Source organism: Chelmon rostratus, chromosome 10, assembly GCF_017976325.1.
Source record: "Chelmon rostratus isolate fCheRos1 chromosome 10, fCheRos1.pri, whole genome shotgun sequence".
NCBI classification, from domain to species: domain Eukaryota; kingdom Metazoa; phylum Chordata; class Actinopteri; order Chaetodontiformes; family Chaetodontidae; genus Chelmon; species Chelmon rostratus.
The window spans coordinates 9,320,067-9,344,907 of record NC_055667.1 but is presented as its reverse complement, the minus strand read 5'-3'; the positions used below and the strand labels follow the sequence as shown (position 1 = coordinate 9,344,907).

At 40.7% G+C, this 24,841-nt stretch overlaps 3 protein-coding genes across 4 annotated transcripts; all 3 read right to left on the bottom strand.

The window, feature by feature from the left end:
• Positions 1–827: 827 nt before the first annotated feature.
• On the bottom strand, positions 828–4,205 carry mkrn4 (makorin, ring finger protein, 4). Its single transcript, XM_041946279.1, has 8 exons — positions 4,141–4,205; positions 2,781–2,909; positions 2,447–2,688; positions 2,282–2,370; positions 1,930–2,177; positions 1,731–1,838; positions 1,085–1,184; positions 828–989 (listed from the first exon to the last, which is right to left on the bottom strand). The coding sequence occupies exons 1-8, from the start codon at positions 4,170–4,172 to the stop codon at positions 828–830; spliced, it is 1,110 nt and encodes a 369-aa protein (XP_041802213.1). The 5' UTR covers positions 4,173–4,205.
• On the bottom strand, positions 3,977–12,139 carry ppardb (peroxisome proliferator-activated receptor delta b). Its single transcript, XM_041946278.1, has 8 exons — positions 11,775–12,139; positions 9,475–9,885; positions 9,206–9,357; positions 8,951–9,089; positions 8,343–8,545; positions 7,870–8,076; positions 7,527–7,770; positions 3,977–6,862 (listed from the first exon to the last, which is right to left on the bottom strand). The coding sequence occupies exons 2-8, from the start codon at positions 9,824–9,826 to the stop codon at positions 6,615–6,617; spliced, it is 1,545 nt and encodes a 514-aa protein (XP_041802212.1). The 5' UTR covers positions 9,827–9,885; positions 11,775–12,139; the 3' UTR covers positions 3,977–6,614.
• A 2,111-nt stretch (positions 12,140–14,250) lies between these two features.
• Positions 14,251–23,859, bottom strand: LOC121612817 (differentially expressed in FDCP 6 homolog). Of its 2 annotated transcripts, XM_041945938.1 has the most exons (12): positions 23,721–23,859; positions 21,889–22,029; positions 21,587–21,772; positions 20,285–20,512; positions 20,038–20,184; positions 18,393–18,455; positions 18,151–18,259; positions 17,753–18,051; positions 17,490–17,656; positions 16,422–16,620; positions 15,712–15,802; positions 14,251–14,576 (listed from the first exon to the last, which is right to left on the bottom strand). In XM_041945938.1, the coding sequence occupies exons 1-12, from the start codon at positions 23,814–23,816 to the stop codon at positions 14,386–14,388; spliced, it is 1,917 nt and encodes a 638-aa protein (XP_041801872.1). In that variant the 5' UTR covers positions 23,817–23,859; the 3' UTR covers positions 14,251–14,385. The 2 variants fall into 2 exon arrangements, with proteins under 2 accessions (XP_041801872.1, XP_041801873.1); XM_041945939.1 differs by lacking the exon at positions 18,393–18,455.
• Positions 23,860–24,841: the final 982 nt, after the last annotated feature.

Below are 24,841 nucleotides of genomic sequence, written 5' to 3'. Positions count from 1 at the left end.
GAATTTCTTACTAATTATACCTACAAAAGTGTCAATGAAGAGCACGACGCACCTTTTCAGTGAGACAAAGTGTGAAGCAATATTTTATTTTCTGTGTACAAGTACAACTTGTTTAAAAAGAAATAAAAAAAAAAAAAAAAAACATTCTTGCCATAACCAGGAACAGGGTGTCATGACTATCACTTGCAACAGGTATAATCAGTAGTGGACATCTAACAAGAAGAGGGTACAGTATAACTTTATCTATAGACAATTAAAAAAACTACCAGCCATTCAACACTTTAAAATATCAATATGGTGCAAACTGCTAGGACAGGAGTCAGAATTGAGAACTATCAGTAGAGGTTCAGGGGAAAATAATCTGCAACATGTTTGAAGCACTGTCACCACAGGAGGGTGACATAATTCACACTAGAAGGGACACAGATTAACCACAAAATCATTAAAGATTGTCCCACACATGGATGCTTAGATCTAGACCAGAGGGTAACAAACCATGTCCCATGGAGAGTCAAGTGTATGCATTCTACAAACAGACTGCAGCAGGTGATTTCACAGGTTAGTCCCTCTCTGGTTGAAGGAGTGCTAATTAGTGAAATGATCTGATGTAGTCTGCAGCTTAAAAAAAAAAAAAAAGGAACACACTTGGCTCTCCATTGTACGTGGTTGATATTCCTGATCTTGATCACAGCTACTCAAGAGGTTTCAACACAGAGCCAACAAGGACAGAATGGTCAACACGCAGCCATGTGTTCATTCTGGGGCTACTTTTATAAATTTAAAAAGACCCCTTTCAGTGGTTTCAGACACTGACAAAATGAAAAAGTTCAGAAACCATACTCCTCAGAGAGGTAAAAGGCAAAGGCGAAATCGTCGTCATCATCATCATCGTTGTCGTCTTCACCACCAGCTAGAAAGGTCATGGCTATGAAAAGATTAAGCAGATCTACACCATCGTAGTCGTCTTCATTTTCATCTTGTGTGGGATACTGTTGTGCAAGAAACAAAAAGTAAGGGAAACACAAACACATTCCCATGCATACCAATGGCAGTAAAAATAGCATGTAAGAGGGATTATATTTACCGGGAATGACCTGCGCCATGCATGTTTGTCATGCCGATAAAGGCACTCCGTTTTGAAGGGGCAGTATCCGTATCGTGCATAGTAACTGCAGCTTTTCTTACTAGAATTATAAAAGAGCCAAGACATACATAATACATAAACACTGAAAGACAAATTGTACTGAAAAAAAAAAAAAAATGCACATTTAGAATTTAGTGCATCCTGATTTGGTCCAATATTCTAAATTGACTCAGCACCTTTAGTATTCACAGGACATGCAGTTCTAGCTGGCCAGACTTAAAATCCACTCCACCCAGGTAATCTTGCAGGCCCTGTGAAATGTGTCTTATGGATCATTACTCCCTTAATTTGTTGCAGTTCCACTTAAATCTTGGTGTTGACAGATTAACACACTTGCTTGTTTTACACTTTAAGAATGATCCCTCCACATTATAGAGTGAGAGACAGATGATTGTAGCTTGTAGAAGCTAGATTCAGCTTGTGTATGGCTGTTAGTGCAGCACAACATCATGGCTTTAGATACAATGTAGTGACTGATTTCAATTGCACTTGTGTGGACATTGAGGATTCAAAGCTTATCAGTTTTATTATACCTTAAATCCTGCTATAGTAATTGTCGCTATCAAAGCTGACTTTCACAACATACCTGAATTTCTCTTTGAAAGCAGCAATCAGGCTCTCCTTTGCTTGTCCTTCTACCCAGTACTTGTTAGGCACATAAAAGGCAGACCTCACTCTGCACTGTGGGCAGGTCCTGAGGAATAATTAAACAGTGATATCAAGTCAAAATCCTTCATGATGTCTTGTCAGAAGCAGTTAAATATTCAAATACTACTAAAACCTACTTTACCACATCCGGCCCGAGGTCTTTTGTTTTCCTCCAGGTCATGATGCATTGTAAACAGAAGGAGTGATTGCAGTTTGGCAAGATTCCAAAAACATGGTTTCTTGGATCCCTCTTTTCATAGACCTTGTCCATGCAGATGCCACAGGTCACGTTTTTACTCTGGAGTAAGGCCTCTACTGTCCCCTGGGTACTGGAGGCCGCAGCAGCAGCTGAAGCATCCTCCGTCGCCTCATCGGAAGAAGTCTCCTGGACACAGAAACGTTGCCATCAGCACAAAGCCTCCTGGATTCAACTTTGTTTAATTCACTAAAATGCCCCATAGAGGGACCACACTTAAAAATCAAGCAAACCTGCTCATTTCTTCCACTACGAGCACATGCTTGAGCAACTTCTGAGCTCTGGGCCGATTCCCAAGAAGCAGTGAGATCAGAGTTATTATCTGCAATGAAAAAGTAAGTAAAGTATGGAGAAATACTGACCAAAGTCAGTTTCACCCATGAAAAAACATCCAATACCTTGTGACTGCTCCTCAGCAATATCTGCTGCCAAAGTGTTGTGTTGAGGATTTGAGACATTAACCACAAACTCTGATGTGCTAGATTCCTGCCTGGACATCACCTCAGCCTGCAGAAGAGCAGGCTCTGACCCTCTTCTGTCAGGTGGAGCGTAAGCCACAGTGGAGTAGGAGACTGCAGGTACTGAACTTCTTCTACCTGCAACAGCTGCATCAACTTCAGGTTGAAGGACATGGAGATATCTAGTGGCAGAGAATATTCAATGAGCTACAGGAATTTGAGTGCATGTCATCCTGCATTTGGTTACATCCAACTGTGGAGGGGAAACACTTACCTGCAGCGTTCACCATACCAGCATCCACCTTTTTGGAAGTACCTACATATTTGGGCTGATGGTCTAAGTGGCCATTCATGTCGATAATTACACCTTGGACCAAGTCTGCAAGATCCATTTATGAAACGCCTGGAATGAAAAGGGAAGGCAGTAATTATCTACCATTCCAATCAGTCATTTTATGTCTTTAGGGGCAATTCTGATCCAGGTCACGTCTTCATTTCCAAGTCAAAATGGAAATATTTTTGGTCAAAATGTAAACCATTACAAATGACAATAGTATTTGAAGATTTCTTTTAAATCTGTGTTATACAGCTGAGGCCAGGCCCGTTCAATGGATTAGACATAATTAAATGTAAAAGCGTGAGGCAATGAAAGGCCTGCATCATACCTTTATACATTTTATTGTTCTTAATGTTAAAAACCTAAAACCTCATGTCTGTCAAGTGACAGAGTATCAAGTCCAAGTCAAGGCTCAAGTCTGGACAATCTGTCAACGCCTCGCGTTTGTGGGTTTTAATGGAAGCAGAGAACGGCTGTTAGAAAAGAGAAAATAATGATTTCATTACCTCAATATAACAACGCTCGCAATGCACGTTCTCGGCTTCCGTAGGTGGTCAGTCATATGAAAGAGTGACGGCGGTTTGTGGAAGTAAAGACATTTGGGAAGCTAAGGATACAACTTGTAACCCCATCATTCAAAAAAAAAAAAAAAAAAATCTACATTCAACACAGTTAACAGTTGTCCTGCGAAAAGAGACACTGTACGTTACTTACACATTCCATGGCAACAGTATCAAGCAATAGCCATCTATGAGTTATGTCACATTGAGCTAGCAGGCGGTCGATGACAAAAACTTTTACCACACTGACCTGGATCGACCAACAGCTCAGCTAATTGTGTTTACGTGCTCAAAGAGTTAAGTCAGCCTCCTACTTATCCAACGCTAGTCAGCGATGTCCACGTTTCCTTTTAAATTACAGCTGAGTTTTACCATTGAACACAACAGCGCTTGTTGCCAGTGACTGATATCGGGCAACATGTCCGGCTAATATTTAAACACTTAGCGTTAACTAACGCTTTCTTGATACACATCCACCCATTTATTCATATTGTTCTCCGAAAAGTCAAACATCGACGTAATGGCAACTTTGTCTTATTTCATTTAAAAACAACGATTTTATTTAATCGCCCAAACACGCACTTTTCAACCTTAACGGCTGCATTTAAATGAGGCACGACATAAATTGAAGGTAGCACAGGCACACGGATGTTTGTAACGTTTCTCAGCATTAGAGCTGCTACTTTTCGATAATTTCTCTCCTTCACTGGCTTCATATAAAACCAACTACCGCTTACCTACAGATACTTCCACTGAGGGACGAGTCCATCCTCCGTGTGTTTAATGCATGCAGCCAAGCACCTTCTATCTGTCTATCTATAAATACGTGACAGCCGGTTCCTGCAACCAATTAACCTAACAACCAATTGAAACGTGACGTTGACGTTTGTATGTGACGTACTCCAATTTCCCATTTATCCATCAGTTTGTCAGAACTATCCCAAAGTTTAATCAGTTATGGTACTTCACAAGTTTTAAAGGTTAATAAACTGCCTCATAATAAAAAAGGAGAAAATCAGTGCTAATATTTCTAATAAAGTTTATCGGTGAAATGTAACTAAACTGGGTGCGCAGATAAGTTACATGGGACTATAGTTTTTGTGAACAAATGGCAGGCACAGAGGTAGCTTACATCAACTTTTTGGTGTACTTTCTTGTTTTATCCATCCACACTTTGCTATCTTGGCACACCGCACATCAGCCATTAATATCAAATTTGACATGTGTACCAAAAGCAGGGAATTAAGGCAAAACAAAAACAAAAATGTCAGCGATTAGATGAGACAGCGGAATAATGTCACAGATCATACATTAGAGGTAGATAGGGATCAAGACAGAATAAGAGCACAAGAGGAGACTTCTGAAGGTGGACTGTGTGCACCAGTGCTGACGTACTGAAGTCCATTCGGAATAACTGCAGTGGAAAAAAAGAGAGGGGGCTACAGTATTGTCAGGCTGTTACACTTTGTGCCTCTTCTAACAAAACAAATCAGACTTTACACAAAAAGGGTAGTAATCTAGGACTGTGGTTATATCTTGGGTGAACACAAAAACAACTTATGACACCAGATGCTGGATGTCGATTTCTAATCATCCTCAATTCTCCCAGTAATGACATCATGATACTGTGTGCTGGTTTTAGGTCCAACTCCAATTCCAAAATAGCTGGGACACTGTGTAAAACATGCAAAATGCAGCTGTTTTCATTGGCATGTTTATGACCCCTCTTGGGTCATCCCATCCCTGCTTGTGACAGACTGAGCCTTTCATACCCAATCATGATACTGTCACCTGTTACCAATGAACCCATTTACCTGTGGAATTATCCAAACAGGTGTTTTTGGAGCATTCCACAACTTTCCCAGTGTTTTGTTGCTCCTGTCCCAACTTGATAAAATGTATTGCTGGCATCAAATTCACATTAAGTATGTATTAACAAAAATAAATGACACTGAAATGGTACATGGTAAATCAGATATATTGTTTTTGCACTGTTTTCAATAGACTATGTGTCAAAAAGGATTAGCAAGCATTCAGTTTTGTGTTTTACAGTGTCCCAAGTTTGTTTTGGAATCAGGGTTGTAAATCCTGCTAAAGGTGTGAAATCCAAATTCCTCAACATGGACAAATTTGTTGGTATGCTTGACGATACATTTGGTACAACCTAAACTAAATAGGCAGGCATGTAATATAAAAGAACAGATATACTTAATACATAAAACAAGATGATAATTCGTGTTTTGCCCTTACAAATATGATCAACAATTAAAATAATTAGTAACAGAATTACAAAGAATAAACTAAGAAAAACCTAAAAATGGCAAGTTCATGATAATTTGCATGTCAAAAGAAAGAAAAAAAACATGCGGTCCCTTGTACTTCAATGGGTCGTGTGTTTATAGTGTCAGCTTCAAAAACATAATCTGTGCAGCATAGCCCATTAGTTACCACTTAGGTAGATGGCTTTAAGACAAAACCTATATAACTTGGATCTCCACATTTATTGACAAAATGCTAAACGGTATTGCACAGATAGCTGCTTTGAGAGAGCTCTACACTGCTGGAGCCAGCCCAGTTTGTGTTCTATGAACCAAATGGCAAAGTAGCAGTCATTAATGATGATAATGATGATGATGATGATGATGATGATGATGATGATAATGATGTAAACATAACCCAATTTGTGCATCTTCAGCTTTACCAAAAGTCTGAGGATAATCACTCTTATCAAAGACATTGGCATCATAAGAAACTCTTGCACAGTACAAACTGACGGCTCTTTTCTATTCCAACTATGCCACTGGTGTAAGAACATGAAATGCTTTCCCTTCACACGTGAGGAGAAGCTCTCTCTAGACACTACTCTGGGGTCAGTTTTGCTATTAGAATGTAACAGGAGCAGCCTGAGAGAAAACATATCATTCTCTCTGTTAAGTGACCGTTGTGGGAAACTCGGACTTGCAGCAAATGATTCCAGATGCTCATCTCTCTCACATACACACACACGCACACGTTGCTGTGCTGAGGGTAATGCTGACATTGAGAAGACTTTGCTGATTGTGTTAGCCCTACCACGTGGCTCTTCCTCATCTGTACATGTTAATATCCATGCCTGTACGTGGAACAGTGCTTGTACTGAATGCAGTGTATTATTATAAAGGGGAATTCAGTCTATAACAGTATTGCTGAAAGCAGTCTGTGCTGGAGAATACTAGTACATGTCTTTGTAGATCTCCTGTAGTAGAGGGTGGAGCGAGGTCTCTGACTCAGTCTTTTTGATCTTTTGGACAAGGTGAACGTTTTCGGTAACCAGCTGACGGAGGTCGGCCATCTTCTGCAGCAGCTTGGGGAAGAGGTAGACAGAGTCAGAGTGGTTTGCTTGTAGGTGGAGGTCTAGGGCCTGGAGGATGCTGTCCTGACTCTGCTCCACCTGCTTCACGTTCATTAGCCCGGGGCGATCTGGGAGAACAAGAAGGCACCAAGGTACACCTTATGAAGAGTCACAATTTACTCTGGGCAAACAAACAGGGTTCCTGCAGGCTGTGCCAAGTTAAACTGAAGCTCTTTTAAGACCTTTTTATGCCAAATAGAACAAAGTTTAACACCTATTTCATAATCATACATACCAGAGTATGAAAGTATGATGAAAATCAGTAGGGATGATATGGCCTAGAATTATATATTATTATGTCACATTTTTTTTCAGTACTTAGCAGTAGTATATGACAATAACTTCTGATAATATAATTAATTGAGTGAATGGGACCTGGGCCTGGGCATGAGATAGATGGATTAAATTTCCAATTAAAAATCATTAATTAATTAGTTGATGTATTTGACTTTAAAATTTACATTTTTTCCTTTACTTCAAATTGGCTTACCCTGTAAAAGCCTAATATCAGAAGCAGTACAAATAGCAGTGACAGTATTTGTTACAGGTCAGCCTGCACTTGTTTACAAAAATATTTTCTAACAGACATTTTTACCTCTTTCTTCAAAGTCTGTTTTTTTAGGAAACTGAATTAAATACATTTTAAGACTTTTCAAGACCAGCAGATACCCTGAAGATAATGAGCGAATATGACATCCTTCATACTTCAACAGTAAACCCTTCAGGTCTTACCTCCACAGAGAATAATGGCAGCAACAAACAGGGCCAGATCACTGTCATCCAGCTCCAGAGCATTAAACTTGACAGCAAACTCAAACTTGGGCTCCATGATCTCACTGAAGGGCTTTCTTAAGCTGCGCAGGAATTCCCTGGTTACAAAGCCTTTACCATTGGCAACCAACAGCCCGTCTTTGTTCATGAGAGAGGGCAGCATGGCAAAAATTGCCTCGTGCACGCCATACTTCAGCAAAGTCACCTGCAGAAACACAAAGACAAGTGTACATTAGTGCATAAACTAAAACAGTAACATATACATCATCTTGCTATGCCGTACACTGAGCAGAAAGCGACTCACCTGGTCATTGAGGAAAAGGTCCACAAACCCTGGAATGCACTTGGCAAACTCTGTGAGCTCTCGAACAGTCTCCACCGTGGTGCATTGGCAGCGGTAGAACACATGGACCCCAATCTCCTTGGTCAGGGGCGCACCTGGAACTAACTGGCTCCATACCAAACCACTTTCCGCCTTCCAGAGTGTGTCCACATCGTATATCACAAACGGCTAAAAGGAGGACAAAAATACACAAGCCTTTAAACCAGAATAAGCTTAACTAACAAGAATTAACAATATACGATGCTTTAATTTCTAAGCTAGCATTTCAAGCAACAAGCAGTTATTGCTCACAGCCACAGTTCCCTGACAATATATGTAACAATATATTCTTGTAACCCTATGACAGTCATGCATTACTTATAGCTCCACATATTCATATATCTGTATAGCCATGTTTGCCAGGTTAGATAAGCCGTTCTAAAACTGGAACATACCGAGGTGCTGCTGGTTTTGCCGGTCAGGATGCTACGGGCCCTCTTCTTGGTCATACTGAGGTTTTTCAAGTAGGCTGTGTTGACTTGTTTGGCCAAGGTCTTCAGGTCTGAGCCACCTGGTTTGCCGAGGTTCAGTTCCTCTGCAAGCAGACCTGCCACCAGCTTCTTCCTCTCCGCCTCAGGCATACGTCCATATCGAATCGCTGAGGAAACACACACACACACACACACACACACACACACACACACACACACACACACACACACACACACACACACACACACACACACACACACACACACACACACACGGTCTTATTTTGAGTGGATATTTCAAGAGTAAATCACTTTTTTCAGTACCATGGATGGGTTTGGATACCTGATTTTGTTTTAGAGCAGGTTCCAAGTTTACAAAACATCCACTTTTGTAAATAAAAATTAATTAATTAATGGAAACTCCAGAAAAAAAAACATTGAATACTGAACTTGAATTAAACTGATTCTAAAATAGTCCCTGCTTAGTGAATTACATCTAATTTTCAACTTTAAAAATTTGTCAAAAATAATTAGCTTTACTATTTTAAATAACATGACATTTTTCCTCTCACCATCATGGGACATTCCCAAAGACAGGCACTTCTGGAAGCGACAATATTGGCACTTGTTACGATTCTTCTTCTGAATCTTGCAGGAACGCTCACAGCGATCATATTCCAGCTTCATCCGCACGGTTCGCCGAAAAAACCCCTGGGTGAGAAACAACACTACCAGTTCAGCAACTCATATGGGACGGGACAAAATAGCTGTTATAGAACTTTGTAATTTTATTTAGCTATTCTGCTGTGATACATATACTGTATTACCTTGCAACCCTCACAGGCATGCACGCCATAGTGGAAGCCAGAGGCCTTGTCCCCGCAGACCTTACACTCCACGCTGATCCCAGACCCTGCGCTGTCTTCTCGGCCAAGACGCAGCTGTTCTGACAGCGAGGGCGACGAGGTATGTGACAGGTCTGAATAAAAAACAAATTTTAAACATGAATTAAGGCAAAATAGTTATGTATCATTGAAATATATCATGCTTTATTTCCCAGGAAACAAGTCACAGGATTTTGAGGTAAATGTCTTACCTGTGTAGCTGGATGCTGCACTACTGTTTTGCTTGCTGTTCTCTTCCTGATCGAGACTCTCTTTCTCTTTCTCCTTCTCCTTCTCCTTTTTCTTCTGGTCCCCTTTCAGGCCTTTAGAGGCAGGAACTACCTCCTTCTCCTCCTTCTCCTCCTCATCCTCACTTTCCCTCGGCTTCAACTCTTGTAGATCTGTCAGCTCCGACACACTCGTCCCCTCACAGCTGTCTGAACCTCCAGACTCTCCTTCCGGTGGCGTCCACCTGACATCAGCTGTGTCCTGGGGCGATTTGGGCTTGCAGTAGCCGTTTACCCTGTCGTGTTGCTCTGTAGCAGTTTGCTGAAACCATTCCATGGTTACTGTTGAAGCTGACTCAGCGGCTCCCCTCCTGTCACGTTGCCATCATAGCGCCACTATTGAAGAATGAAATACCTTTTTTTAATAAGCAATATTAACTGCAATGTGTACTTAACATGTGGAGTACATACAGGTGACCCCCAGATTAATCTTAACAGTCTCAAATGTGCACATACCATTTGTCTACTTTGCTATTAGAACTGTAATGTGAGTTGTTAACAATCCAACAATTCCAGTGACCGATCACCAGCCAAACTGAGCATAAAGCATGTCATAACACTTTGCAGAGCCAAAATATTCCTCTAAATGTCCATCTTTCATGTAAGCACAAAATGCATATATGGTGTGGCCATTTATCTTTAGGTCTTGGTATAATCACTTCTAACTGAAATTAGTGCATTTACTGATCTTTGACAGTGTGTTTATTTAAGCGTCCCTTCCCAAGTCAATCCATTAGTACTAGTTGTGTTTCAGCAGCCAGGACATGTTCTTGATAGTAATAGGCTTATGACATGATATACACACGCTGTGTAGGCATGCCTGGATTACCCGCTAGGCAAGCGGAACAGACAAGCAGGGGCCCTGGACCATTAAGAGCCCTGAATGTCCCAGTTTTTTCTGAAGACAAACTTTCAACACCTAACTACAAGGAATGGGTGATATGCATAAAAGCTCCTCTCATGGTATATGTAATTTTTTACCCTGTTATCAATATAAATCATGAACATAGTACATTTCCTGGAAAATGTATTGAAAGAAAATTTAAATAACCACTTAGGAATGTCTATTTATGGCTAATGCAGCAAACTGAAAAAGCAGATTAAGGCACTTCATTAAATTGATGCAAAAGTCACATAAAATCTATTATAGCCACAAAACAACATGCCCACAATGGCCTAATACACCCACAGATGTTAAAGGAACTGCTACCACGGTATAACCAGTATGGTAAAATCACGATAGACCACGTTTACATCGCCCACCCTTACTTACAAATTTCCAGTCTTGAGTATGTATCTATGAGGCCTAAATCTAAATTAACAACGCAAGCCTGAACACAAATAAGGGCCCCATTTCTAAAAACACACAGGGCCCACAAGTCAAGATGCCTCAGCCAACCACAGCTTTTGGTCTGGCATTAATGTGTCCAAAACATTTCAGTCTGTTCTCCACTATCTTAAAAAGTAAACTGTCTCTGTCGGAGCTGGGAGACATCTGTATTATTGTTTGCCTCGATTCCATGGTAGGGTGCACAGTGTACTTGGTGGGTGCTTTAAGGGGACAGGGTGCATGCACTATGTACACACTGAGCAGTGTTGATCGCTGGTGGAGGCGGTAGGGGAGAGGGCTTTGGGGGTGGGGGTTACATATTTGCCCCGCGGCCCCCTAGTGGACTAATCCATCCATGTATGTAGCTAGTTGTGCCCTGACAAACATCCATAGTGTCTAACGTTACTTATGAGAGATTATTGATGTTTTTAGAATGAATATTGCTGTTATAAGATGGCCCAAAAGCGGGACAGAGTCTAAACTTTGCTTTCACGACGTTTCGAAGAAAACAAATCCCACCCGAGATTAACTCGGACTGTTAAGACTTGTCTAATAGCCAACCTGTCACACTGGTTCTCGGAAATATCTGCTAACATTACTGTGAATTGTATAAGCCACTGACAGGACTGTAACTGAATTTAAGAATTTAAGAGATGAAATTAACTAAGTTATAGACACGGCAGCCTTTTCGGTTAAAGTGAAAAAAGTGAGACGTTAAAATGTGGAGCTTTAGCCTGTCGGTCGGCCGTCGAGCAGTGTCGGCACAGCTAGCTTACTTAGCTAGTTAGCTACTAACCTTGAATGTTGACTGAGTACCACTAGCTGTTAGCGTGGCTGACCCACATTCCCGTGTGTGCCTTTAAATAACGTTAGCTATCTTGCCAAGTTAGCTTACCTCTCCCAGTAGTGCTGCTGGTTGAGAAGATTTTTTACGCTACGAGAAATTGCCAACGGGCTAAAATAAACAAGTAGCAAAATCAGTCCCGAGTCCTGTCCAGATCGATCGGCTGTTGACAAGTTGTTTGAAGTCACCAGCAGGAGTTAGCTAGCAGCAGGAGCTAACGTCAGACTGCTAACATAAACTTAGGTTGGTTCAGGCCTTCATGGAGCAAACGAGCTGACAAACCGCTGAGCCAAGGAGAAAAGAAAAGCAGTTTGGACACGTTTGTTCGCTACATTATCACACGCAGACAAGCATAGTTAACTGATAATCCCTCCCCGACTCTCTTCTTGTTGCTCCTAGCTTTGCTTTGCTTCACTCCCCCCTCTCCTCCTCCATCGTCACATGCCAGTACATAGCGCCCCCCCCCCCTCCACACACACACATACACAGAACACACATTAGGCTGGATCCTGCAAACAGCTTTCTGAGGAGTCAAGGTCTAATAATATAATCTGTTGTTTCTGTAATCTGCAACATGACATTGACAAGTTTTATGTGGCTTCGACCATATCTGCCATAATAGTTTGATAGCCTTCATGTAGTTTAAAGACCTTTTAGGCAAATTTGTGATTTTAAGTCAAGAAATAAGCGTTGATAGAGTTGGATTGCATGAAAACATGCAGAAATAATTTTTACTGATCTAATGATTTTTTCACAAAATATGACATGATTACCAATCAGGCCACGCAACAGACTGGCCCTGGGGCTCCAGGCGCTCTCTGTTTCACTATGAGACCACAGCATCAACGGACACAATGAGGTGTCAGGTAGAGGAAAACTATTGTTTATTACAACTTGGGTTTCTTTTCTGGCCATCACTTATATCAGTACTGGCATTACTATACAAAAGTTATATATTCACAAGAAACTTAAAAATCATTGTTTTCATATTTTTCATTTCATGGTGCATATTCCCAAATTACTTTGGGGTTAATCTAATCATCACACAACAACCATGGAGCTATGTTATATTCCAGCCTAAATTAGACACTTTGAAGAGAGAGATGGCTTTATCCAGCCATGGTATATACATTTAAATGTACTTTTTCTAAAAGTCTGTATTCATTATTGCACAAAACTAGAAGTGCTTCTATATCAAAAACATAATTTTCCTAAAACAATATTGTCTTTGTCTTGTCTTCTTTTTTTTATATACATTCAGCAATCTCCTACTTGCAATTTTGAGTACAGTCTGAGGTTGTGCAATCTGTTGCTGTGTTTGTAACTCTGGTACCATGACATAACGTAAAAAAGAAACAAATATTAAATGTTTTAGAAGGTCACCATACAAATCACCATGTAAATAATTGTATATAAAAGTATAACACACACAAACACACACACACACACACACACATAGTATATATAGCCAGAGAGAGAAAGAGAAGATATATATACATATCTCTGTATAAATAAAAGCCATTTTTATTGTATTGGGGGGTTTGTAAATGTATTGCATTTGGGGTTTGAAAATGTTACTGTGACTGAAGCTTTTTTAAATGTGCGCAATATGAATTATTGTAACAAGTGAAAAATTAGGAAAAATAAAAATGGCAATGAGACTTTAAAAAAAAGCGATGAATTACAAAACCCAATATAGCCTGCATGTACGTTGGTGCTGTTTGGCATGTTTGCTGAGGGTTTCGTCAGCAAGAGTCGTCAAATTAGTCAGTGATGACACATCTTGACCCTGAACAAATGAGGTCGACTCAAATTCAAACTAAAGCAGATGTGCATCCTGCAAACTGCAGCTTGTTCCATTGTGTGGTGTTTTGTCATTAAATTATCATTTATTTTATAACTTTTTTAGTAGTAAATAGCATTTATTTCAGCTTTTCACAGTGTAAAGTATCAGTTGTAGATTTATTTAAAGGGAAGATTACAATTGTTTGAATTACATGCTGCACGTAATTTATCAAAATAAAGATACGGGCAGTAACCAGCATCAGTTCACTCTTTTATTTACAATTATGTTAACAGACAGGAGAAACAGGAAGTTAAATGAGAGCTTCTCTCTCTCTCTCTCTCTCTCTCTCTCTCTTTTTCCTGTTTATCAGGAGCCATACTTAGAATGAAAATGCGGTAGACTCTAATACTGCACTTTTCACATCAAAAGAATCAAACCACCCCGCAAAAAAACATATATAAAAATGAAACATTGTTACATGTCAACATTACAGAGCTAAACAAATGAGCTTCCTTGTATTGTATGAAAGTATTAGCCTTTAAACACCGCAACTTGCTTTGTTCTTTCAGGATCTTGCTTACAGCTCATTCTCTTTGCACTGAGGTATCGTTTATGTCCAGACCAGGCCTCGCACAGGTTGCAGTCAAAGCATTAGTTGAGCAGTGAATTCTGTCAAATGCAACTTCTCATTAAAATGTTTTAAACTGCTGCTGTCTGTGAAATGAGGTCAGTAATTTCTAGATTTAATAGAAATGCTAGTAGTATAAATTCAGTTTTAAGTGAGGATGTTCATATGTTTTCACATTGTTTATACACTAGAGAGTCGTCTCTTGCCCTTCCTCTCAGAACACCTTGCAGCCTGTCTGATTCGTGTTTTTAGGGGATGTCCATGTTTCCATTAGAGGCATGGGAGTGGCGTTTCTCCAAATCACAACCAGCTCGGTTGTCAACATTTTCTTTGCTCTCCTCATCCTGATCCTCTGATCCTGATCTCCTCCTGAGACGCAGCCCTGGATCTCTCTGTGTAGGGACCTGGAAAAAGGAGCTTCCCAACGACGGTCTCTTTTCTGAAAACAAGGACAGCACAAAGAAAACACTAAAGAAATTGAAGTGAATCCTTGTAGCCAGCAAGTTAAGTCCGATTTAGGTCTGTCAAAATGAAATCAAATCTCAGTACTCGACAGTACATCCAGAAGAGTAATTCAAAAGGTAAATTGTCCACATTGTTTTTGACTGTAGGTCATCTCATTGCACCCTATTCTTCTACAATTGTTTCATGGCACCCAGCTGGAGAACTAGCAGTACCATCTGTTTATTTCGATGTACTCAGTTTCCAATATTTGCATAACAGTAGTGGATAGAAACATGCAGTATTTTGCATTTCCTTTGGCTGATTTTCTGCAAATTCAGTTAAATTAGCTGTGCCAGTGTGATAGTGGCACAGTGTGCACAACAAAATGAAACAGATGCCTCATCCACATATACACAGGTCATTTTTAAAACAGGGCTTTTCCTTCTTTGTTCTCAAAAAATATCCCATCCACACAAGCATTGTTTAAAAAAAACAAATGTCTGTCCATATGAAAACACAAAAACATAAGTGAAGTGCTATCAAGAGCATGCCAACCAACAGGCGGCAATATAACCCTAACTCTAAAGCCATGTTGGCCAATCAGAAGCCTGAAAAAAGACGTTGGCAACGGGGTCTGTGTCATGGGGATGCTGAGTTGTAGCACATTCTGATGTCTGTGTTCCTCAATATGGTGTACATTTATGTGTAAACGTATAAAAAGTCCTGCTATTGCACAAAATCACTTAATGTAATCAAAGGAGCTATAACAGCGCACATTCTGTCATCACAAGCCAAAAACTTTGTTTCCCTCATCTGCACGTCGACACTGCAAAGCGAGTCTCTGAATATCCCTGGAAGGATTTCTCCAGAAGCTGTTTTCAGTGACCTAAGACTGGGTTTGTGTGTGGACAAAAGGCCAAAACACACAGAAAAAGCTGCGTTTTGAAAAATACCCGTGGATGAGGCATGAAGCAGCTAAATGGAGCTCAGCCATCATTCATTTTGTTATTCACACTGGTGTGTTTGCCTACGGTGACATGTAAAAATGGCTTCAGTGAAAAATGAAAATTGTAAACAAAGCTCTTGAAATGCTACACATTTGTCATGTCAGGCAATGCACCATCCCATACCGCCTGGTCCAATTGGTCGCATCAGTCTGTTCATCTGGACGTTCCAGTGTTTGACGTTGGTGCTCGCCTGTCGAAGTTTCCTCTGGGCAGCCTGTCAGAGAAAAACAGCAGCCCATTAAAACACCAACAACCACCAGTTATAACTAATAAGTATCAGTAATAGGAATCCTTCACATCAAAGAAAAAACGTATTTACTGTCATAATCATCAGTGCATGAACAGTACCGGCTCTCTTAAAACCAGATTATCGAAGTATAAAAATAAATTTTAAGTATAAGAGAATCGGTCAGAGTCCAGTTGGACTTTGAAATTGTTGAGCTCTTTGGAACGACTGGCCTGTGTTTTGTTTCATTTATGTCTCTGTTATACGTCCTGTTTGTAACTACATCCTTGTAGCCCTTGAACATGACATTTAAATCTCAATGGGCTCCAATCTGGTTAAATGAAGGTTAGCAAAAATGAATTTGATTAATAACAGCAGTATAGGCTTGAAATTCAACTAAACAGGGGTGAAACATGACATTTAAGCCAGAACAGCATCTGGTGCGATTGGCTGTTGGCTCAGTTTATCACACTAGAACTCCGACAAGCAGCATTTCCTCTTAGAAATAAAAGGCAAGTAAGCTGGACCCAGTTAAATATGGTTTCAATATTCATTGTTGTCTTAATTAACTGTGAAATCAGTGAGGTTTTAATGATTTGGTTCTTACCACTACGTCCTGGTCAACCCGGTGCCTGTTGGCGCGGACCTCCTCCAGCTGCCTCTGCGCCTCCTCCAGGTCCCGAGACTTGGCCTCCATTTCCTGTTTCAGCTCCTGCTTCTCCCTCTGTGTCTTCAGGATGTACTCTTCTTGTTCTTCCTGCAGGGCCATCAGGGCCTTCATTTTCTCCTCCTCCTCAGCCAGTAACCTGGACACAACAGAGAACACATAAAACGACATTTTCTAAAGATTCATTTGATTAAATCTTCACTGTTTAAGAGGATGAGATATTTGCAGGCTGATGTTGTTGTTTTTTTTGCACTACTGGTAACATCCTTTTATCTCATGCATGCTATAACCTGTGCAATATTAAATTATTTTTTCCTTAAACACTATACCTATGCATATATATTTTTATTTCCACTATGACACACATACATATATATATGTATATTATACTATTACTGTGCAATAGAGCAAATACTTTACTTAACTTATTCTTCACTTATTAACTTATGCGCAATTTTTCTCAATTTCAATATTTCTCAATATTTTCCACTGTCAAACACACACACACACACACACACACACACACACACACACACACACATATATATATACATATATATATAGTCAATTTCTGATTTCCTTTTTTCTGTTTTCCATTGCCTTGCTATTGCTATTTCTATAGATACTGCCTCTAACACTGAATTTCCCCAGCTGTGCATTAAAAAAGTTTATCTTGTCTTATCTTACGTGATCAATTCATCAGAAATGTCTTACTTGAAAAGGCAGCGAGAGCACAGAAGCAGTGATACAATAGATCGGACTGATGGCAGCATTTAACAACTTCCTCTGTTAGAAGCTTAACTTCCTCAGGAACATAACGCAACATGAACTCCTTTCAGCAGCTGAGCTCAATATCTGCTGTCTGCACACAAAAGCACCTCCCTACTTACAGCTCGCAGATTAATGTTTGCAGGCTCTTAACCCAAACAAATGACTTATGTGTTAGAGTGTATATAAGTCTGTTATTGCATGTTAGGTCAAGATGGGTGGCAATAAATCCCACTCTACCCTGCTTGAGCTAAGCGGAAGGCCTCCTCATCCAGCCTTGCTTTGATCTCCTGCTGCAGCGCCTCCTCCAAACGCCTCTGCATCTCCTCCAGCTCCTGGATCCTCTTCCTCTGCCTCTCTGCTTCCTCTTCTTTCAGAGCCATCTCTGCCTGCATACTGACCCGGGCCTTGAGATGCACAGCAAGAGGCAAAGGAATGAACACACATCTTTCTGCTTGTGAATTCAAACTCTATTTTTTCTTCTTCTTTGCCTCCACACTCACCTCCTCAGCCTCTCGCAGCTGGACCTCCAGGGCCTGTTGGAGCTGTTCGTGCTGCTGGCGCCTCCTCTGCTCGTCCTGCTCCAGGAGGACCTGAGCCTGCTTCTGCGCCTCCTTCAGGAGCTCCAGCTCTTCCAGCTTACGCTCCCGTTCCTCCTGCAGGGCCCGCAGCCTCTGCAGCTCCTCCTCCTTGGACTGCCGTCTCTTCTCCCGCTGCTCACGTTGTTCGCGCCGCTTCAGCTTCAGATCTTTGTGGAGCGAGTTCTTCCCCTCCATGTGCAGCCTTATGGCTGTTTGAATGGCTGTGAAGAAGACAATGCTTAATGTCTCGATATGAAGATGAAGCTTTTAAGATGGGCCCATGGCTTATCAGTTGTCTGTATCAGTGAGTCTCCTCTGACCTGTCGTCCACTCCTGTCTCTGTTTGGTGTCTGAGGCACTCATCTCATAAGTCTTGGAGAGGGTTTTCAGACAAAACATGCACCTCTTCCCATCCCGATCTGGCAATACCTTTTTAACAAGCAAAACAGTCATTTTATTAATAAAATATCCCTTCTTTGTGCATTGTTTTTTTCTCTATTGACATATGTTGTTACATGTCTTAAATGTACAGGAGTGAGGAGAAAAAAAATGGTGAACTCACTGGGAAAAGGATGTTTTTGATCCATTTTGAACGACCAAACAATATTTGATCATCGTCTACTTCCTATAATAAAGCATGATTTTAGAATGATTGCTTGTTTTCCTTTGGAGTAACACATGGTGCAGTGTGTAGTGTTGTTGTCGAAAAAAATAACTTCGATCTTGACCAGACTTTTGGTCGTCATTACTCGTGTGGCATTGATGGGCTGATAATTGACTCAGCGTTCTTGTCAAAAGCGAGCATAACAGGCGAGGTAACAACCACCAGACTCCAGCTCTTCTTCTATAGGCTTCATATTCAGAATAGGTCACTCACGAGAGTGAGACCGGCAAACTGAGTTCACTTGAGCTCTGTGAGATTTGTGAAGAAATTTGTTTGTGACACAAGGCAACATTCTGTATCCAACTGTTGTGCTTTTCAGAAACTTGATGTTCCCAACCTTTTTGGATTGTGACACATAAATATGAAGCTAGGGACTGTTTGAAACTTATTGGGGGTAGGGAGCTCCAGAAAAGGGGGAGGGTTACATGTTTTTTTCTCCTTGCAGAAGGGAGGGTAACCTAAATTCTTTAGAGAAGAGGGGGAGGGTCAAAAGTGATTAGTGCCATGTCATCTACAGCGGCTCCCACCTTCATTTTAATCTGCATATTAAGAGAAAGCAAAAGAACTGCAGCGAAATATCTCAAAAATGTGAAGTGTCTGACATGAAGATGACAACTGCTGAGCCCAAATCAAAGACTGGCTGGAATATTTGGAAACAGGATGCATCATATTTTAAACATTTTCCATAATTTTTGACAATTGCTAATTCTACGTTTACTGTGGGATCTGGGGGGCTTTTCTGAAAAGTATGATTCCATTAACGTGTTAGAGGGGAACCGCTTAGCATAGCTGCTTCTACCATAACACAAACGAAACTGTCAGTGATCCAGCTGCACTGTGGGTAATGCAGGGACCAGGTTTTGACACAGAAGAGGAGTACATGAAATGAAAAAGACAATATGTCTGATTCTGTTGCGTTTGATTTTGAACCTTCTTTAATGAAAGTGTCCATTGTGAGACTGACTGTGTTAAAAGAGTGCAATGCTAAATCAGTAAATAACTCTTTACTGGTTTAACTTGGAGCAGTTCATCTCAAATTATATGTGCACCTTTAGCTATTAATGCCAAAACTGTACAAATTATGTCTTAAAATTGCTTTTAGGATATACTGGTGAATGTGCTGCAGTTTTTGTCTTAGTCGAGGAAAGGGTCCAAAGACATTCATAATAACACTGGATGGCCAGTGAAATATGAAGCTCTACTCCTCACCCCACTAATTTTAGTACAGTCCTTTTTACAGAGTTCTGAAAAGCATTTTCGAGTAATTAACAAAAAAACCCCACGCAAATATTGGAGAGGCCATGAAAAACAACGTGTGAACCTTTCAGCATCATCTTGCAAAACCTGGGGGTAGTCCCCACCTCAGGTTGGGAACCGCTGGCTTAAAGGATGAAATTTTGACTCAAATGTACGAAAGAAAGCAAACGAACAGCATGTATTTCTTTTCTGGACAAAAGGACAAAGAACAGATTATAAAAAGCCACAGTTCTCTCCAGTGCTAACAGTGTTCAGCTTTGAAAGATGATCATCTCCAGCTGCTTACCTCCACACAGCAGTTCCCATCCAGAGCTATGCTGCCCAGGCACTCCTTGCGGTCCTCCCCGGTGTAGTAGGACAAGTTGCTCGGCCTTAAGGTGAACCAGCGTTCCTTCCAGTTCCTCCTCAGCTGGCCTTTCTTCCACAGATAACCCTGCATGCACACCGACACACACACATATACAGTCACCGACACAATGCAGAGCAAGTCAGGAGCCGAAACACAGACCTCTGGTGGCGGGTGGATCTCCTACCTCTTTGAGGACATCACCAACTATCTCCCTGTACACCTCCTCTATGGCCATGCTGATTATGCTCTTATCAATTCCTCTGGTTATTTTTCCCGAGTTCATCAGGTCCAGAAAAACCCAAACAGTAATGCCGCTCTGCTGAACAGAGTCTTGGGAGAAGAAGTCCTCTAATTCACCACAGTTGAACTCAATACTCATAGCCATGCATACCTTCTTGAGGAGGTACTCCACCTGAAAAGGAAAAGAAACCAGTCTTGAGAGTGAGAAAAAATGTGATTCATTTGAATTATCCGTCTTTGCTGCATTATACTCAGGGGAGGAAGCAACTAAGCAAATTACTAATTCAGGCAATTATTTCTTTTACTACTATCAAGTACCTTTTTGTACTGCATTTTAGTTTTATTTCAGTGATTTTCTTACTAAAGTCTTGTTTTACTTGACTACATTTTGGGAGCTGGTCACAATAAATTGTCAGTTGGCAGATAAGATCAGAGCTGCCTAGTTTTATTATAGCATTTTATTTTGTTGTTTCCAGTTTTCAACATGAAACACGATATGTAAACATCACATTCAGCAATGCTGTCCTTCTCAAGACAAGATAAATAAAAGTTATATCTATGTTGATTCCTATTTAAATGTGCTTTAATAACAGTATTTACGACACTGTAGTACTCATTCCATTTTGTGAGGAATTTCTTTGTCTAGCAGTTGGTGTGTGTACCAAAATAAAATGTTTTCTTAAACTCAGTATGATAGAAACTGCTCTGCCCTTGAAATGTAGGTCTTTCTCTTGGCAGCAGCTGTGAAAAACATACGACAGGAAACCATAACGAGAGCTTGCAAGTGAGAAACAAGCCCACACTGCTGCATGAAAAGAGCACCGTGTTCCATGATGGCAAGAAACAAGGTTTCAGCCAGGGTGTATTTAGTGGTTGTCAAAGATCCAACACCATTTTTAGGTCACAGATTACTGACTACAGTCTCAGAATTGTACTCAACAACACAGCACAATAAGTTGAATATCCCTGTGGCTAAATTTAGAAACAAGTGTCACTATTATCACACGAAGCCACAGTCAACAATGACTTCAAGATGTGCAAAACTGTTTGCTTGTATAATCCTTCAATACATATGTTGTTACTTTCAGTTCAATCGTGTTTTGACTGAAGAAATACAAGACAAGAAACGAGAAGTACTTCACATTCCAAGTAGTATGGAAAGATATAAAGTGATTATTTTGTAACAGGAATTGTAATGGATGTGAAGATATTCCTGTCAGTGTAAATATATTCTAGTTGAACCTACCTCGTCAGGAACCATAACCAAAGGGTACTTGTCTTCAGAGAGAAAATTAAAAAGGCACCAAAGTCGAAAAGCATCCTTCTCTGGCAGAACAGTGCTGCTGGTTTTGTCCGTCTGGTAGTTTTTCTTTGCCGTAAGAGTCCAACAGAGCTCATCTACGTTTTCCTTAGTAAAAGAGCCTTCAACAACCTACAGCAACAAAATGCAAAGATTGAAAAAATCTCTGACAGCATCCTCGGCCACACGGCTTTACAATTTGACAAATTTATTTTAACAAAAAGGACATGTAGTGGTGCTTTTATCACCTTGTCCAGAATGTATTTGTTGAGGTAAGGCATATAACCCTGACTGGAAACTGGACCATCATCATCATCCCTGAAGTGCTCCTCCAAAGCAACTGGATCATGTGGGATGCTCAACACTGTGCACAGGTTGTGGGACAGCACCTGAAAAGTCACACCGTATGGGACAGAACATTTTTAAAGAGGACAACACACTGGAGCAGAGAGACACAGAGCTCATGTGATACATCAAATAAGCTTTACTGGCATGACTGTTGATGCTACATTATTGCCAAAACTTCATTACGTACTGTATGTGGACAGTTAAGTGTGTTTGCTGAGACAAAACATACGTGTTCGTATTCCCTCAGAAAATACAGGCCAACAAACACAGAGATGCATGTTCATTTTGATCTTTAGGGAAGTGAAATTTTGAATTTCTGTTGCATCGCTTTTTCCTAAAAATAATTTGGTTTGCACACGTAAAAGTGTGAAAAAATACAGAAACAAAATTGGGTGGCTGAAGTCAGCAAGAAACAAGGAAATACTGCATGAAAAAAAGCGCAAAAAAGCACAAAAAAAATGCTTTACAGATGACTGACAAAGACAGCGTAAAGACAAACAGGAAAACAACACAGAGAATAAGCAAAACATTAAAAAATATTAACATTAATGAAAAAGTGGAATAATATAATTCCAAAAAAATTAAATAAAAGCCAAACAAACAATTAAAGAGAAAACTATTATGTGGAATCAAAGTTCTACTACTATTATTATCAATATCATTGTTATTAGTAATTATTATTATTATTGTACTAGTATCACTGCTAATGTGTCAAAGAGGCGTTTACTGAACAAAACCAGGCTTTTACCGGCTTATAATTTTCTTCAACTGAGTGTGCAACGTCTTGAGATATCTGATGCACTGTATCAGACAACCACTCTCCGTGTGTTGAGCCATAACCACATCCTGTCTCTAGGCACCAGCGCACTACAACATCTGTCATTTCTGAGGCCACGGCATGCAAACTGCCTGCTTCTAAAGAATATGGTGCCTGCACACGGGCTGCATGCATGAGGGGGATAAGCCTAGTCATGAGGCTGACTTGCTGTGAGCCAGCAGGCACATCGCAGGAACGTGGAGGTGGCTGGAAATGGAGTCCACGCCAAGACCAAGTGACATAACAATGAGATCAACAAAAATACAGTGCCTTCATTGAAGTGCTGTGGCAGGAGACAACAATCACCAACATGTTTCCACTTCGTCCTTGCTCGAACTATAACAATGTTCCTTTAACATACATGGGCTCATGGTGTGAAGATACTCTATTCAGCAGGCTGTTGTCTGGTCAGGTCCAGTGCCAGAGGACCCTTTGCACTACAAGCTGGTACACGGAGGCCCAGTGCGAGCACAGCTTGGAGATGAGGGCTCCCATTCATATACACACTGAGCGCAAACTGTTACTCTCGTGCTCCTGCCAGACAGAGGTGCATATTGTGCCCTCTTACAGCAGTGAAGGCATTTTACTCAAAATATAGGGAACAAATTTGTTCCTTGTTGGACAGCATGTGGCTTAAAAACAGAGTTTCACACAGGAGATATTTTTGAAGATTAGTCAGATTCTGTACACTGTTATTTCCTGAAGCAGCAAGACAAATACAGCTAAACACCAAATTACGAATGCAGTTGTGACATTTAGTTTGCTGAGCACTTGAAATATTTTCACCTCATCTTCCTCAGAGCGAGCCCACGTGATGGAATATGAATCGAGGTAGGAAATGAGACAACAGACGAATAATGTGTGTGACTTTTCAGCTGAAGAAAAAAGTTCCTAAAGCCCAGGTAGTCCACTCACCTTCAGCTGAGACTTGGACACCTTACCACTCTTCTCCAGATCCAGGGCTGTGAAACCATACCAGATGGACTTGAGCAGCTCAGACCGCAGGTCCATGTCTACAGCAGAGTTACGTTCTGATTTCCTGCTCTACGTCTCTTCTTCTTCCCTCTGCTGTTGACACAGGCCCCTGGGTGACAGGCTGACACCCACGTTGCGTTGCTGCTGTCAGGCAAGCATGGGGCTTTACTAGACTGCTGTCAGCGACACCTGCAGGACATCCACTGTCAGTGATGGAGAGGGAGGCTCTGGTTGTTTACTGCGTGTTCTGATCCTGCCTTCCAGTGGTGAAAGTAGAGTACTGGTACACAGATCTTTTATAGCAGAAAATACTCCATTACAAGTAAAAGTCCTTTCTATTTATTATACTTTAATACTGAGAATGTCTACTTTATTGTTTTATTATTGTAATTTTCTGTTATTACATTATGTTCTGTTCTTACTGATGCATAAGATGTAATCAGCATTTTAATGTCCAGGGGTTAACCTACCTGTGTCTGCCTGTAAGCTTATTTGCATCCTCCACTGGTCATTAGCTGTCCCCTCCATGTCTTAACTATATACATCTGGGTCCTTTTGCTGTTTGATACACACCAGCCATGCCACAAGAACCATTACTGAAGTAAATGTACTTTCGACCATGCACCGTTCATGGTGATAGGCGCTATTAAGTATGAATGTGAAAATCGGATAACCGGAAACCCGATTAACGTTAGTCGAGATGTGACGTTCAGGGTCTTGAGGGTAATGTGGAAACTAGGTTATTTTATTACTAGCCTCGGGCTATTATTTTAAATTCTGCTAGTTTTCTCTCTTTGCATTAATGTTGCTTGTAATTATGTCTAGCGTTAGCTAATGGCCACGTGTGTTCTAATAAAATTAGCAGTTAGCTTTAGCTCGGGTCTGTAAATACCTCTCATATAGCTAACTGTCACTTACCTTAGCTAACAGGGCTAACTGTGTCATTTGAGAAACTGTTTTACGAAATAAACAGACTGCAAGAGTACCTGCTAGCCTTCTTTAGCTTGGTTCCAGACATAATTACCCTAACAGAGTAGTAACACATCCTTAGTACATGCAAC

Coding starts and splice junctions, on each gene's coding strand:
- ppardb (XM_041946278.1), bottom strand. CDS start 9,826: ATGGAATGGTTTCAGCAAACTGCTACAGAGCAACACGACAGGGTAAAC. Junction 8,546..8,950: donor TTTGGGAATGTCCCATGATG/GTGAGAGGAAAA, acceptor GTGTTTCCTCAG/CGATTCGATATGGACGTATG. Junction 6,863..7,526: donor TGCCATTATTCTCTGTGGAG/GTAAGACCTGAA, acceptor TTGTTCTCCCAG/ATCGCCCCGGGCTAATGAAC.
- mkrn4 (XM_041946279.1), bottom strand. CDS start 4,172: ATGGACTCGTCCCTCAGTGGAAGTATCTGTAG. Junction 2,371..2,446: donor TGCTGAGGAGCAGTCACAAG/GTATTGGATGTT, acceptor TTTTCATTGCAG/ATAATAACTCTGATCTCACT. Junction 1,839..1,929: donor CTCGGGCCGGATGTGGTAAA/GTAGGTTTTAGT, acceptor ATTATTCCTCAG/GACCTGCCCACAGTGCAGAG.
- LOC121612817 (XM_041945938.1), bottom strand. CDS start 23,816: ATGGACCTGCGGTCTGAGCTGCTCAAGTCCATCTGGTATGGTTTCACA. Junction 22,030..23,720: donor TGTCCAAGTCTCAGCTGAAG/GTGAGTGGACTA, acceptor GTGACTTTTCAG/GTGCTGTCCCACAACCTGTG. Junction 16,621..17,489: donor TTCCGCTTAGCTCAAGCAGG/GTAGAGTGGGAT, acceptor TGTTGTGTCCAG/GTTACTGGCTGAGGAGGAGG.